Source organism: Mustela nivalis, assembly GCF_964662115.1.
Source record: "Mustela nivalis genome assembly, chromosome: 3".
In the NCBI taxonomy this organism is placed as follows: Eukaryota; Metazoa; Chordata; class Mammalia; order Carnivora; family Mustelidae; genus Mustela; species Mustela nivalis.
In genome coordinates, this window is record NC_139022.1 from 138,898,928 (window position 1) to 138,914,720 (window position 15,793).

Here is a 15,793-nt window from a genome sequence, read left to right on the forward strand (position 1 = left end):
GGGAGAAACAGGCTTCCCGATGGGCAAGTTGCTGGATGCGGGGCTTGATCCCAGGACTCTGGTATCTTGACCTGAACTGAAGGTAGACCTGTAATGCCTGAGTCATCCACGTGCCCCATTTTACATATTATTAAAATTTTATTAGGTGTATTTATCTTAATATTAAGAATAGGCACAGAAAGGAGTTAAGTAATACAAGGGAAAAATCATTGCTATATTATATACAGGATATTTCTTGTGTTTTTTTCTCCATTAGCATCTTCTCTGTGTATCTCTTTAGCAGGTCCTTTGTCTTTTAGGTGTTTTCCTGTTCTAGCTTCACCTCCACTTCTAGAATTTATTGGATTAGATTCCCACATGATGGTCATTAGAGAGCTCAGTCTCCATGATTTTTAAGGATATCTTGAGCTAGGACAGTCTGTCTTAACTGTATCTTACTGACTCGTGTGTACCTCCACCTGTGAAGTGGAGGCCCTTTAGGATTTGGGGAAGGATGAGGCCAGTAAGGGCTTGAGGAGTCCAGAAAGTTCTAATGGAGAACCTGAGATTGAAGCTGCACTTGAAGGGACAGACGGAATTTGAAAAGAGCCACAAGAAGGAACAAATTATAGTTTTCCTTTTATGATGAGTAAGTGCAAATATTAGTTAACAGTACTGTGCTTTATGTTCCTAGAGGTTATTTGAGCAGCGACTTTATTTTTTCAAAGGTGGTCCTGTGTATAGCAGATGATGAAAAAAAGAAGCCAGTTTCTGTCATAGTATTTCTATTCATTTAAATTTGTCTGTACATCTGTAGGTGATTAAAGTTCTAGAACTGTCAAATAGGATCTACCTATATTAAAGAAAATAATTATTCAGAGCTTTAAAAATACAGTGAATTTATTTTCCTTCTTTGTTTTTGAGTTACATACAGTAAGAGTATCTTGCTGGCTTAGTAGTTTAATTTGCCATGTAAAAATCTGTAATCGGGCACCTGGGTGACTCAGTCGTTAGGTCTCTGCCTTCAGCTCAGGTCATGATCCCAGTCAGGCCCCCTGCTCAGCAGGAAGCCTGCTTCTCCCTCTCCCACTCTCCCTGCTTGTGTTCTCTCTCTTGCTCTCTCTCTTTCTGTCAAATAAGTAAATAAAAGTATTTAAAAATAATAAAAAGTATCTCTGATTAGAGATTAGAGAACTTTTGTGAACATGTAATACTTTAATAATGAGAAAACTTAAGTGCGATCAAGTTATTACAGTCCATTAAAGCTAAACAGTTTAAAACGATGAAAGGATATTTGATCAGAGCTTCACAAATTGTGTTATTTTACTTATTAGTCTGTTTATTAGATTATCATAGAGTTCTTCTTTTCCAAGACAACTTGTAACACATCTATTACATAAAATCCTAATGAAAGGGAAGAGGAAAGATCAGAAAGGAAAAATGGAAGGGTTTTAGGAAATACAGAAAATAAGAAAAAACATGGTTGAAGAATAAACCCTAAGCTGAAAACAGTCTAGGTTATTTGGCATATCATTGGTTTCTCATGTTCTGGTGCAGTATATTTTAGAATTCACTATTTGGCATAGATGTAGATACAAGCTAGACTGAGTGTTTTTTCCTCTGATTTTTGATTTCTTGTTTCTTTCTAGGTGGACTCCCATTATTGTCCCAGTTGCTTAGAAAATATGCCATCGGCTGAAGCCAAATTGAAAAAGAATAGGTAAGACTAGGATCCGTTTTTTTTGTTTTTTTTTTTTTCTGTTTTCCTCAACTATTTTTTTAATAGCTGGCAAGGAAACTCATGGAATTAACTCTTGTTTTTAACTGGCTGGTTTTCATTTTTTAGCATCACCTTTGCCAAAGATGAAATGTCTTTTGATTTTTTTAAATTAATTTTCTATTTTAGAACAGTTTTAGACTTAAGAATTATTGTGAAGATGGTACAGAGAGTTCTGTGTACTTAATACATAATCTCCCCTATCATTAACATCCTGCATGATTATGGTATATTTGCCTCAATTAATGAACTACATGGATATTTTGTTATTAAATAAACATTTCATTTTATTCAGATTCCCTCAGTTTTTTCCTAATCTCCTTTTTCTGTTCCTGAATTATATTTAGGATACCCATGTTACATTTAATAGTCATGTCTCTTTTGGCTTCTCTTGCTATGACATTTTCTTAAACTTTCCTTGGTTTTTGAGGACCTTAAAAGTTTTGAGGAGTACTGGTAAGATATTTTGTAGAATGTCCCTCAGTTGGAATTTATCGTGTTAGCTGGGGAAATGTGTTATGGGGTAAAAGACAATAGAGTTAAAGTGCATCTTTTATTACATCCCATGAAGGGTACATACTGTCAATAGAACTTATCACTGTTGATGTTAGCCTTAATAACCTGGCTTGAGCTAGTGTTCGTCAGGTTTCTCCAATATACAGTCACTCTTTTTTCCTCCTTTTTTATACTGTACTCTTTGGAAGGAAAACACTCTTATAGTGGGGAGTTATGTTCCCCCCTCTGTGAGGATTTTCTACATAAATTATTTGGAATTCGTTTAAATGGTAGATTTTTCTCTCCTCTCCTATTTACTTATTTAATCATTTATTTAAATACTGGTTTTATACCATAGGATATAATCCAGTACCACTTTATTTATTTATTTTTTTGCTCAGATTGTTCCAGCTTTGGCTGTTGTGAGCTCTTTCGGTAGACTCCTGTATCTTTTTGGTGTGCCCCCATTTGTTGCATGGGCTGGAGGTTGGAGAAGCTGTTCATTCATTTGAGCGTTCTGTCATTTTTTGGGCATACAAGATACTACAAGATACTCCCAGAACTCTGCCTCAGTCCTTGAGATAGCCATTTCTCCAAGGATCCCTGGTTCCTTTTATTGGAAAATGGTATTAAAAACCAAGATCTGGGTAGTAAGTGTGCTCATTGCCCCTGGAAGCCATTTGGTTTTTAGCTTAAGCATGGAAGTCCTTGGCTACCAGTCATACCCTTATACCTGCATGGATGTGAACCACCATGACTTTTCTTTCCTGAACATGAGAAATAACTCCTAATAAGCCAGACACTGTTTGTTTTATGATTAAAAATTTAATTTAATGATGTAAATTAAATTTACATCATTAAATTAAATCATGTTAATTTTATGATTTAATCCTCAGACTATCAGTGAGCAGTGAACAGTGGGTAGATACCATTATTATCCTTATATGAGGACATTATCCAGATGGCAAAATATCACAAATAATTAGAGTTGTAGAACAGAGCTTCAGAGTAAGTCCAGGACTCTAGGAGTGAAATCTTGATAACCTCAGGTGGTGAAAAAGCTACAAGCAGCAAGGTACTGGGGCCCCTAAAGGGGAAGTGTCGGGGGAGCGTTAGGAAGAGTGGTGCCTAAGAAGAGAACAGAAAGCCCTGAAAAGGCGCTGCTTCTGAACTGTTGCAGTTTGAGAATATTCTTTGGTTTCTATGTCCGCTCTCTGGTGCAGCAAACAAGCAGTTGTTTTCCAAACCCAGTTTCATAGCCTATTATATTGTTGCCTCTTGAGTTTTCATTGTGCAACTGCTCAGTCCTTTCTAAAGGCATAAGTGGTGACCTCTCTCCCTCAGAAATCTTCGTGGTCTGTACAAGCCTAAATGGCGTCTGAAACGGTTAAATCCAGACTGTTTAGCAGTGAATGTCTCTGGAATAGGATTGGTCAGGCTCTTAATTCTTCGGGAACTTTAGTGATGATTACATTTAAAAAATAAATAAATAAATGAACATACAATACTTAAATTTTAAAACAAGATTTTAATACTTTTTAATTTCCTTTTCATTGAAAGACAGTCCTCCCTTACAGTCCCTCTTGAATTCCTAATACCTAGGACACTGTGTGGTACATAGCAGGTGCTTGATAAAGACTTGTCAAGTGAATGAACAGTGGTCTTGTGTTACAGGTGTGCCAACTGCTTTGACTGTCCCGGCTGTATGCACACTCTCTCTACTAGGGCAACAAGTATCTCCACACAGCTTCCAGATGACCCTGCCAAGACCACCATGAAAAAAGCCTACTACCTGGCCTGTGGATTTTGTCGCTGGACATCTAGAGATGTGGGCATGGCAGACAAATCTGTGGGTGAGTCAGGCGGACTTCAACACGAGATTTTATGGAATTGGCAGTGTTAAAATTGCCCACAGATGATTGTTTCTGTTACCTGTTTACCTGTTGGAATGCGGGAGCTAAATTCAGAGCTCAATCTTCTGTGTTTCCAAATCCTCACATTTATGGACCATAATGTTTTGTCTAAGACTGGGTAAACCATTTAGTTTTCTTAGAGCTGGTAAAATAGTGTTGATAAATCTGTTGATAAATCTTTTTTACAATCAAAATATTTATGCTCTTCATAAAACATAAATACTCCAGATGATGAAAGACACCGTGAACAAATGTTAAAGATAAAAATGACAAACTAAGGGGCGCCTGGGTGGCTCAGTGGGTTAAGCCTCTGCCTTCAGCTCAGGTTATGATCTCAGGATCCTGGAATCAAGCCCCGCATCGGGCTCTCTGCTCAGCTAGAGCCTGCTTCCCCCTCTTTCTTTGCCTGCCTCTCTGCCTACTTGTGATATCTGTCTGTGAAATAAATAAATAAAATCTTAAAAAAAAAAAAAAGACAAACTAAGAAAAATATTTGGATCATATATAACAAACTAAAGATAAGTAAGCAAAAATGAAGAACCCTTGTAAATCAAGAAAGAAGCCCCAAAGAAAGACTAGGCAAAGGATAAGAAAAGCAGCTCATAGAAGTAGAAATAAAATGATGAATAACCAAAATGTGTACATGGTAGGGCCCATAGTTAGGTTAAAATTATCTTTATCTTGACTCCAGACTCCTCCAAACCTTGCAGATTCCATGGAAAGACCTTAACCTTCCATAAAGTTAGAGCTCAAGTTTGTGTTTCCCTCCCCTGACATTTTTTTTTAAAGATTTTATTTATTTATTTGACAGACAGAGATCACAATCAGGCAGAGAGGCAGGCAGAGAGAGAGGAAGGGAAGCAGGCTCCCTGCTGAGCAGAGAGCCCGACTCGGGTCTTGATCCCAGGACCCCTGAGATCATGACGTGAGGGGAAGGCAGAGGCTTAACCCACTGAGCCACCCAGGCGCCCCCTCCCCTGACATTTTTTAGCCCTTTTTATTTTGACTCTTTTTTGAGTATCCATAAATTGCCTTGTACTATTAATGCAAATTAAAACTTCATTGATTTGGCAAATTTTTTAGATCTGGTGTTGGCAAGAATATGGCACAATAGTTCTTTCCTATATTACTACCTTGGAAAGCAGTTTGATAACATTTATTAAAATTTTATTTTTTTAAATTAATTTATTTTGTTTTTAAAGTATATTTATTTAAGTGAAGTATATTTATTTAAGTGAGCTCTGCACCTGACATGAGGCTTGAATTCACAGCCCCAAGATTGAGTTACATGCTCCTCCCACTGAGCCAGCCAGGTGCCCCTGTTTTGTTTTGTTTTAAGATTTTATTTATTTATCTGAGAGAGACAGAGAGTGCAAGTGGGAGGGACAAAGGGGGAAAGAATGTCAAGCAGACTCTGTGCTGAGTGTGGAGCCCAATTTGGGGCTCCATCTCACAACTGAGATCACCACCAGAGCCAAAACCAAGAGTCATACACTTAACTGACTACACCACTCATCCCCCCCGCCCCATTTTTTCTTTTTCCCCAAACTTGGGGCTTGAACTCAGGACCCTAAGATCAAGACTCAAGCTGAGATCACAACTTGGACGCTTGGGTGCCTGGGTGGCTCAGTTGGTTAAGCAACTGCCTTCAGCTTAGGTCATGATCCTGGGAGTCCTGGGATCCAGCTCCGTACTGGGCTCCCAACTCCATGGGGAGTCTGCTTCTCCCTCTGACCTTTTCCCCTCTCATGCTCTCTAAATAAATAAATAAATAAATAAATAAATAAATAAATAAAATCTTTAGATTAAAAAAAAAAAAAAAGAGTTGGATACTTAACTGATTGAGCCACCCAAAGTGCCTCTATTTCTATTTGTTTTTATTTTAGTAAAATAAATAGCATTTTATTTATTTAAATTCTAGTAGAGTTAACTTACAGTGTTACTTTAGTTTCAAGTGTACAGTAGAATGATTCAACAATTTTGTACATTACTCAGTGTTGATCATGTTAGTGTATTCTTAAAAACCCCTTCACTGTTTTTTGAAAATAAATTGCTTTTATCCTTCTGCCCGGCATTTCCAATTCCAAATATCCTGGAGTATTAAAAACATGCTCAAAGATGTATGTATTTACATGAAATGTTTATCAGTAAAACAGAAAAATTGTGTGTGTGTTTGGACCTAAAGACCAGCTAAGGTGTCAATCACTTTTCCATCATTTGAGCATTTCAGGGTAGAGATTGCACTTACCTTTATTAAAGGAGACTTCCTGTATTTATCTTTTAAAAATTTTTTTAAGTAAAAAAGCTTATTTAAGAAACGAAACAGGGGCGCCTGGGTGGCTCAGTGGGTTAAAGCCTCTGCCTTCGGCTCTGGCCATGATACCAGGACCCTGGGATCGAGCCTCGCATTGGGCTCTCTCTGCTCAGCAGGGAGCCTACTTCCTTCTCTCTCTCCGCTTGCCTCTCTGCCTACTTGTGATCTCTGTCTGTGAAATAAATAAATAAAATCTTAAAACAAAACAAAACAAACGAATAAAGGAAAGAAGAGATAAGCAGAAACAGACTCTGAACTATAGAGAACAAACTGATGGTTACCAGGGAGCAGGTGAGTGTGGGGGTAGGGGAGGTAGGTGAAGAGGATCCAGAGTATACTTATTCGAGCACTGAGTAATGCATAGGATTGCTGAAGCACTATATTGTACACCTGCAACTAATATAACACTGTACATTGATTATACTGGAATTTAAGAAGTTGTTAAGTGTTAAAAAAATTCCCACAAAGAAATAAGGAGTACTCTGTGATAAGCACTGAGTAATTTATAGAATTTTTTTTTTAATTACTGAATCACTATATTGTATACCTTTATCTAACACTATATGTTAAAAGCATATTCATCATAAAAAAATAATAAAAATACATAAAAATAAAAAGTTTAAAAATAGATCTTAGTAACTCTCTAGGGTGAATTCTCCAGTATTGTTGTACTTTAAGATTATGTGGGCTATTCTTTTTTTTAAAATTAACATATAATGTATTATTTGTTTTAGGGATACAGGTCTGTGATTTATTAGTCTTTCACAATTCACAGCGTTCACCATAGCACATACCCTCCCCAATGTCCATCATCCAGACACCCCCTCCCTCCCACCCCCTCCACTCCAGCAACCCTCAGTTTGTTTCCTAAGGTTAAGAATCTCTTATGATTTGTCTCCCTCTCTGGTTTCATCTTGTTTTATTTTTTCCTCTCTTCCACTATGATCCTCTGCCTTGTTTCTTAACTTGCACATATCAGTGAGATCATATGATAATTGTCTTTCTCTGATTGACTTATTTCACTTAGCGTAATATCCTTCAGTTCTCTCCACATCATTGCAAATGGCAAGATTTCAAATTTTTGATGGCTGCATAATATTCCGTTGTATATATATGTACCACATCTTCTTTATCCATTCATCTGTTGATGGACATCTAGGCTCTTCATAGCTGCTATAAACATTGGGGTGCACATGCCCCTTTGGGTTACTACATGTGTATCTTTGGGGCAAATACCCAGTAGTGCAATTGCTTGGGTCGTAGGGTAGCTCTATTTTCAACTTTTTGAGGAACCTTCATACTGTTTTCCATAGTTTCTGCATCAGCTTGCATTCCCACCAAGAGTGCAGGAGAGCTGCACTTTCTCCACATCCTCACCGACATCTGCCATTTCTTGACTGGTTCATTTTAGCCATTCTGACTGGTGTGAGGTGGTATCTCACTGTGGTTTTGATTTATATTTCCCTGCTGCTGAGTGATATTGAGCACTTTCTCCATATGTCTCTTGGCCATTTGGATGTCTTTGCAGAAATGTCTGTTGATGTCTTCTGCCCATTTCTTGATTGGATTATTTGTTCCTTGGGTGTTAAGTCTGATAAATTCTTTATAGGCTTTGGATAGTAGCCTTGTATCTGATATGTCATTTGCAAATATCTTCTCCCATTCTGTCGGTTGTCTTTTGGTTTTGTTGACTGGGAAACTTCCTTTATTTTTACATTTCCTGTACTCCATGGTTAACATCAGAGAGTAGAAACTGTGTAAGTCAGTTCAAGATCTTGAGTTGCTATTTATTTTTTATAGAAATAGTGGCATTGCTAATTCCCCATTGTCTTTTTTTCTTTCTGAATTTTCATTCAACTTCCTGAAACTTTTCAGACTTATTAAGAATTCCCATCTTGGGGGCCAACTGTGTGGTTCAGTTGGTTGGGCATCTGCCTGTGGCTCAGGTCATGATCCCAGGGTTCTGCCTTCCTGCTCAGTGGGGAGTCTGCTTCTCCCTCTCCACCTGCCACCCTGCTCGTGCTATCTCTCTCTCACTCTCAAATAAATAAATACAATCTTTAAAATTTCAGCCAACTTACTAGTCTGTGATGAAGCCCATAATTAACTCATGTCAGTTGACATAACTAAAATGAAGACGGACTTTAAGTACAAACTTCTTACTGATTTTTACGCAGTTTGGAAATAAATATGGGTCAGGTTTCTTTATTCTTAAATATTCAATCCTTGATTCTGTTGAATTTGCTCTTTGGTTTAGAATGCTTGAGCTCTCGACTGTTGCTCATTGATGGATAGATGCTTCCTGAAATGTGATTTTTATTAGAAAGATTCTATAGCACGTTTAGATTGTCAGTCAATGTGTGTTTTATTATCACTATAGCAAGTTAGCTGTTTGACTTTACTTATGAATGTAAGTTAAATATGAAAAACAACCTCAGAGTGGCAGAGTATGTACACCTCAGTGAATTGAATTGTATTTTTTTTGGAACGTATTTTTCTGTGTTTATATTTTGTCTCTTGTTGTCAAGGTAAAGAAACAAGGCCCAGAAATCTAAATAGATTTCTCAGTGTTACCCTTAAGAGAATGTTTTATGCTTTTTAGATTATGAGCCATTAAGGTTGGAGAATTTATATTTCAGAGCTTAAAACCTGTGTTTACTTCTAGAAATCTTTTTCCTCTAGGGTATCTTGACAATAATTTAATAGTAGGAACTCTTAAAGAGTACAGATAATTTTTACTTTCATGATGTTGTTGGTGTCTGAGAAGCTCTGAAACCACTTCAGAACTATTTGTTTATTTATAAGTAAGCCATTGTGTCTTTAATGTGCAGAGAAATGAGATAGTTATGTTTCCCAAAGTGTTCTTCAGAGTAAATTGCCAGTTCTAAAGCAATTAGGTAAAACACTCATTTAGATTTTTTAAAATATTACAAGTAAAACATTTCTTTTACGTAATTATTTTCGTGATTGTCTTAAGTAAGGCAACCTTTAAAATATTAATATACTAAAGGATGTCGTTGCCATTTCTTGCAAGGTGTAGCATCACCTTTAACAAGCGTCCTTTGTGTTTTGAAAAAAGGTTATTTTTACTTATATAGATAATACACATTCATGTATTTATCACCCAGCTTCAGATAGTAAATGTAACCCAAATAGTGTAAGCCCCTTGTGTAGCCTATCCCCACTAGAGTCCCTTCCTCAGCCTCCTGGAGCAGTAACCACTCCAGTCCTGTGTTTATCGGTGTCTGGTGTCCATGCATGCATGTAGCCACTAACATGTTTTTTTCAATATGAAACACATGGAAACACACCGTATATGTATCCTGCTACAACTTTTCTCTCTTAGCATTCTGCTCCTAGTACAGAGCTGATTTATGCATAAGAGTAGACTACCCGTTGCTCCAGAGCCTTGGCTGCTGTAGTGTTGCGGGATTTACTTCATTTTTCCAGACTGATGGTTGTAAAACTGTATCTCATTGTAGTTTACTTTTCCCCTTTTTTGGGGGTTAGCTTTATTGAGATATACAGTTGACTCTTGAACAATGCAAAGGTTAAAGTGTTGACCCCCAACTGTGGGGAATCTGCATGACTTTTTGACTCCCCAAAAACCTAACTACTAATAGCTTACTGTTGACTGGAAGCCTCCCTGATAACATAAACAGTTGATGAACAACACATACTTTGTAAGTTGTATGTATTGTATCTATATAGTCTAGTAATATAGTAAACTAGAAAAAATTAAAAATGCAGCTACAGTGCTGCTATATTGTATTTGTTGAAAAATATCCACATATATGTGGATGCTCACAGTTCAAACCCATGTTGTTCAGGACTCAGCTGTATTTGTCATGGTTTTACTTTTAGCTTTCTGGAATAACCTTTTCCATTGTGATTTGTGCTGTTTGTTTCTTACATAAGAAATTCTCTGAATCAAGGTCATAGAACATAGAAATTGCAGTGTTACAGATAAGAGCAGGGTCTTAAGAGTCAGACTGCTTGAGTTTGAATCCCAGCTTTACCACTTAACTATCTGTGAGACAAGTTATCTTTGGGCAAGTTATTTAACTTCTCTGAGCCTCAGTTTCATTTGTAAAGTGAGACTAATAAGAAGAATCCCCATGTCAGACAGTTATTACATAAAATGAAATGTAATACATTTCAGATGCTTGTCACAGAAGCTATGCATGTCTTAGTTGTGGTGGTGGGGCTGTTATCTTTGTCACCCTCATTATTTTTAATGAAAATTTCATTGTGAGTGTTCTGGTCTATATAACTCATAGGACTCTTTCTTGGAAGTTCTGTGATTTTGTGTTTTTAAATTTCATTTTGTGGCCTGCAGATGAACTGTTTTTATGAAAATAAAAATATCAAGTTATGAAAATTTGTTTAATGCCCCTTTATTTTGCAGCTAGCGGTGGTTGGCAGGAACCTGAAAATCCTCACACGCAACGGGTAAGTAAAGCGTCATCAGAGAGAGGATGAACTAAGAAGAGATGGAGAAAAAGACTGATGATCTTCCATTTTATTCATGGATATGGCATATGCTTAGAAATCTGTGATATTATTTTGGTGTCTGTTACACACAGAAAGTGCTTCTCATAAGACATTAAATCACAATGGCTGTATTTTCTAGTCTGGCTTAAGTTGATAGAGAAACCTAGTTGTAGCTTTAGTTCTGTAGTCAGGCTGTGACTCAGAAAAAGAAAACAGTATGTGTTTATTTTTGGTGAAATAAAAAGTTATAAAATAATATATTTTTCCCCTATATGAAAAATACTTTCTTTCAGACATAAAAAAGCTATGTATCTATACACAGGGTTTTTGTTTTAATGTGTGCAAAGTGTAATCACATACCCATATGTGTAAGTGTGTAAGAAAGATACCTAAGCTAATAATTGCAGATACCTTTATGAGGGGAAGAGTGACTTGGGCACAAGAGATAAAAGAGAAGTTTTGCTTTGTTTAATGTTGTTCTAAGTTTTCACAGTTAACAGGTATTACTTTTTAGGATTAGGATATATTTTAAAAATGAAAACAAATGAGTGGGGGAGAAGACACAGTACAAAATGTTACATTCTTAGAAATAGATAGACCTGGGGCACCTGGGTGGCTCAGTGGGTTAAAGCCTCTGCCTTCAGCTCAGGTCATGATCCCAGGGTCCTGGGATCGAGCCCCACATAGGGCTCTCTGCTCAGCAGGGAGCCTGCTTCCTCCTCTCTCTCTGCCTGCTTCTCTGCCTACTTGTGATCTCTGTCTGTCAAAAAAATAAATGAAATCGTTAAAAAAGAAAGAAAGAAAGAAATAGACCTGTGGCCATACAGAAAAAATGGGAGTAGTTGTAGGGCAAAATAAGTAATGAAGTAAAAGGAAATGAAAAAGTAAAAAGTAAAAGTGAAGTAAAACAAGAGGGCATGAAATTTCCTAGCCTTTACATTACCCATTTCTTCCCATTGTTAAAGTTTCCATTTTAATTCTGAAATTATACAGAGAAATGTAATGAAAAGAAATTCTTTTTGAGGAAAAGGGCAAATTTGCCCACTGTAGTAGTTTGCCTTCTCTGTTCGTGTCCAGTAAGTGTCATCGCTTACTTTTTCATACTTCCTGTTAGCTTCCTCACGAAAACAGTTACTGTGTCTTCAATGTCTTACAGATGAACAAACTGATTGAATATTACCAGCAGCTTGCTCAGAAGGAGAAGGTTGAACGAGATCGCAAGAAACTGGCACGGCGTAGAAACTATATGCCTTTGGCTTTTTCGGTGAGGACTTGGTACAAAAAGGAGTGTGCAGTTCATTGTTCACAAGGCCTGTGTGTCTTGAGAACAGTGACCATTTCAGAAGGTGGCCACTGACCTTAGATTTCTGAATGATGGGTAGCAGAGAAAGGTTTCTCAAATCATAGGTGGTTAAGTCCAGCGGTTAGGCTTTTGCCATATCATTCACTCTATTTGAGTTCTTTGAGTTTTAAGGACATTTGTGTTCCTTTTTCTATCACTGCCCTCTCTCTTCTGATTATTCCCCAGGGCTAGTGTTTAATTTTGTAGATAAAACTACAGAGGAAGAGAGGCAAGTGTTAGATTTTATTCATATTAGACAGGTAGGCCACCTTTGATATCCTATAGTAATGGGTTCCCAGCTCAAATTATTGTTTCTGGTACCTTCCTGTAGTTTTCCAGGGTGAAGAACACTGACTCTTACACAGTGCATTTTGCATGGTTAAATAAATAGTAATACATGCCAGTGTCATTGATTGGAATTCTTCACAGAAGTCATTGACTACAGTCTGTGTGCTATCCAGAAGCAAAACATGAGGATATGGAGCTTTTGTTATTGTCCCCTACGTTTTATTTGCTCTCGTAGAACAATTTCTTTTCTGTATGCTTGCTTGGGGTCGAGCAGGTTGACATTGAATAAATAACATTGATTGAAGGACAGTGATTTGTCAGGCACTATTCTAATAAGAACTTTTCACATATTTTACACAACAATCCTGTAGTGTAGATTGACAGCTGAGGAAATGTAACTTGTCATACTGCTTCTGTGTGAGAATTAGTTAAGCCATTGAATCCCTAAGGATTGGTGGGGTCCATATAAAAATATTTAGTTTAGAACAAAATAAAACATTAAGACATGCAAAGCATCTACATTACCAGAGACTTTAATGAAGTCTAAATGAAATTTTCAGAATAGCCTGGTGGTAGAATCAGCATATGCACTAGTGTATGTAGGAGAGGAGTTTGAATTAAAGGCATTATTCTTCCAGCTTCCCTTATAACCTGCCTGCTGTATGAGTTTGCTTCTGTCTTATGCTGCATTTTTTTGTCTCTGTTGCGACCTGCTGCTATTTGGGGGCCTACAGCAACACACTATTCATGTAGTGGTAAGTTCTCTTTTATGATTCTTGCTAACCCTGAAGAAGTTAGCAGATGATCGCTGGTGTTCCAAGAAGACATTCATCATTTGCCATAGACACTTCACATAGTTCTGGTCTAAGTCATAGCTTAGATATTTTTAGATATTTGTGATTTTAAAAAAAATCATTTAGTTCAGTTTTACTCTACTAATGTAGTTTTAGTTTCCATGTTTGGTGCGTTTGCTAATTATTTTAAAAATAAGATGATGTGGGGCTACAAATTACTTTCTTTAAAAGGAGCTTTCAAATTAGCTTTTTTTTTTTTTTTTTGCTTATTTCCCTGAGCTTCTCATGCTGGCCCACCCAAAAGTCTTTCTTGTGGTAAATAGGATATATAAATGTAGTATTTGTAATTGGAATTTCTGAACTCTTTTTAGGACAAATATGGTCTTGGAACCAGGCTTCAGCGACCACGAGCTGGTGCAACCATCAGTACCCTTGCCGGACTGTCGTAAGTTTGGACATTAAATGACTTTGAGGAGAAAAGCGGGTATCCAAATGAATTAGAAGAATGTGACATAAAACACTTGCTACTGGGGAAGAAGATTGTCATGCTTAGAAAAGACCCCAACAGAGAAAGAATGTTCTGCAATAGAAGAATACTTTAGTTACTGATATTATAGACTTTGAAGGCGATCAGATGGACCTTTGAGAAATTAGTGTTTTTTATCTTTTAGCCTTAAAGAAGGAGAGGACCAGAAAGAGATAAAGATTGAGCCGGCTCAGGCTGTAGACGAAGTGGAACCTCTACCTGAAGATTACTATACAAGACCAGTAAATTTAACAGAGGGTAATATTTTACGTTTTTTCCCCTTGGTTTCTATTTTACACCTAATTCTGCTTTTGTTACCAATATGCCCTGAGTTTTGAGATTTTTGATGGCGTCATGGTTGTTAGTAGTAATATAAATCCAGTAACAAATGAAATAGATATAATCACTTGAAGAACTTTAAAATGTCAGGTTTAACAGAGGGTAATATTTTACGTTTTTTCCCCTTGGTTTCTATTTTACACCTAATTCTGCTTTTGTTACCAATATGCCCTGAGTTTTGAGATTTTTGATGGCATCATGGTTGTTAGTAGTAACATAAATCCAGTAACAAATGAAATAGATATAATCACTTGAAGAACTTTAAAATGTCAGGTTTCTCTGTCGTAGTTTTTTGAAGAACTATTCACAAAGGAAGTGTTGTTTCATGTGTTGGAAGGACTGTTCACAAAGGAAGTGTTGTTTCAAGTGTTATCTCATAAGTCTAATTTTGAGTGAGTCATTGTAAACTAAGCCTGGTTTCTGCCTTTCATGCTAGTGACCACCCTTCAGCAGCGCCTCTTGCAGCCTGACTTCCAGCCAGTCTGTGCTTCACAGCTCTATCCTCGTCACAAGCATCTTCTGATCAAACGGTCCCTGCGCTGTCGGGTAATTACTCCATTCTGTAGAGTTGCCGTTTGTACCAGAGAAAAGCAGGAATGAAATAAACATTGATATCTGGCCAATGTCGAAACTTCCAGAATGTAATAAATATAAAATACGCTTATAGAGAATGTACTTGGGTATCCAGGTACCATTTTAAATGCTTTCAAGATAAAAATCCTTACAACTATGAGATGTAGGTACTGTTATTACCCCTGTTCTACACATGTGGAAAATGAGGTACCTGAAGGTCAATAAATTCATAGCACTAACCCCTAGAAGAGTAGTGAAAGAATGTATGACTTTCAGGCTGATAGAGAGGCAACAAAGAGGAGTAATAAAATAATTTAAAAGAAAGGAATAAAGAAGAAACATCAGCAAAATCCAGCCTCTATGAATTTATAAAACTGACAACTGAATTTCTTCAATAAATACATTGTAGAAGAAAACCAAAAGAACATGGAAAAGAAACCTTGTAGATCAAAACAGCAATACAGAACTTCCTCAGCTTATAAAAGCCATGTACAAAAAGAACAGAGGGAAAAGAGCATAAAACTGGTGGTTCAAATAGAAAGCATGTAGTGAGATAGATTTACAGCCAAATATTTCAGTATTTATATAAATGCCAGTGAAGTAAATGCTTCTGTTAAAAGACTAATAAGAAAACCAACAAAATGCCTGCCCATTCTATGCTAATCACAAGAAACAGAATTCAGAAAGATTGGAAGTGAAGATAAATGGGAAAGCTGGATTGTATAAATAATAAATTTTTAAATGGAGGGATAATTCATAAAGGAAGAAATAATTCACAAAGAGGATGTAACAGTTCTAAAATTATATGCACTGAATAATGTAGACTCAAAATACCGAAACATTGGAGAAAATTACATTGTTTTAGACAAATGATTTGGGGAAATTAAACATGCTTTGCTTAGTAACCAAGAGAACAAACATGTACCCAATTATCTGCAGAATATGCATTCTTTCCAAGT

General features: G+C 36.8%; 1 protein-coding gene across 2 annotated transcripts in view; it reads left to right on the plus strand.

The window, feature by feature from the left end:
• Nucleotides 1-15,793, plus strand: part of DCTN4 (dynactin subunit 4) — a 30,275-nt gene that overhangs the window by 1,450 nt on the left and 13,032 nt on the right. The window contains exons 2-9 of one of the 2 annotated variants that reach the window (XM_082726225.1): nt 1,629-1,699; nt 3,926-4,104; nt 10,887-10,930; nt 12,129-12,236; nt 13,337-13,357; nt 13,768-13,841; nt 14,068-14,180; nt 14,698-14,807. In XM_082726225.1, the coding sequence (XP_082582351.1) occupies nt 1,629-1,699; nt 3,926-4,104; nt 10,887-10,930; nt 12,129-12,236; nt 13,337-13,357; nt 13,768-13,841; nt 14,068-14,180; nt 14,698-14,807 (720 nt within the window). The remainder of the gene's footprint in view (nt 1-1,628; nt 1,700-3,925; nt 4,105-10,886; nt 10,931-12,128; nt 12,237-13,336; nt 13,358-13,767; nt 13,842-14,067; nt 14,181-14,697; nt 14,808-15,793) is intronic. The other variant, XM_082726226.1, reaches the window with a different exon arrangement.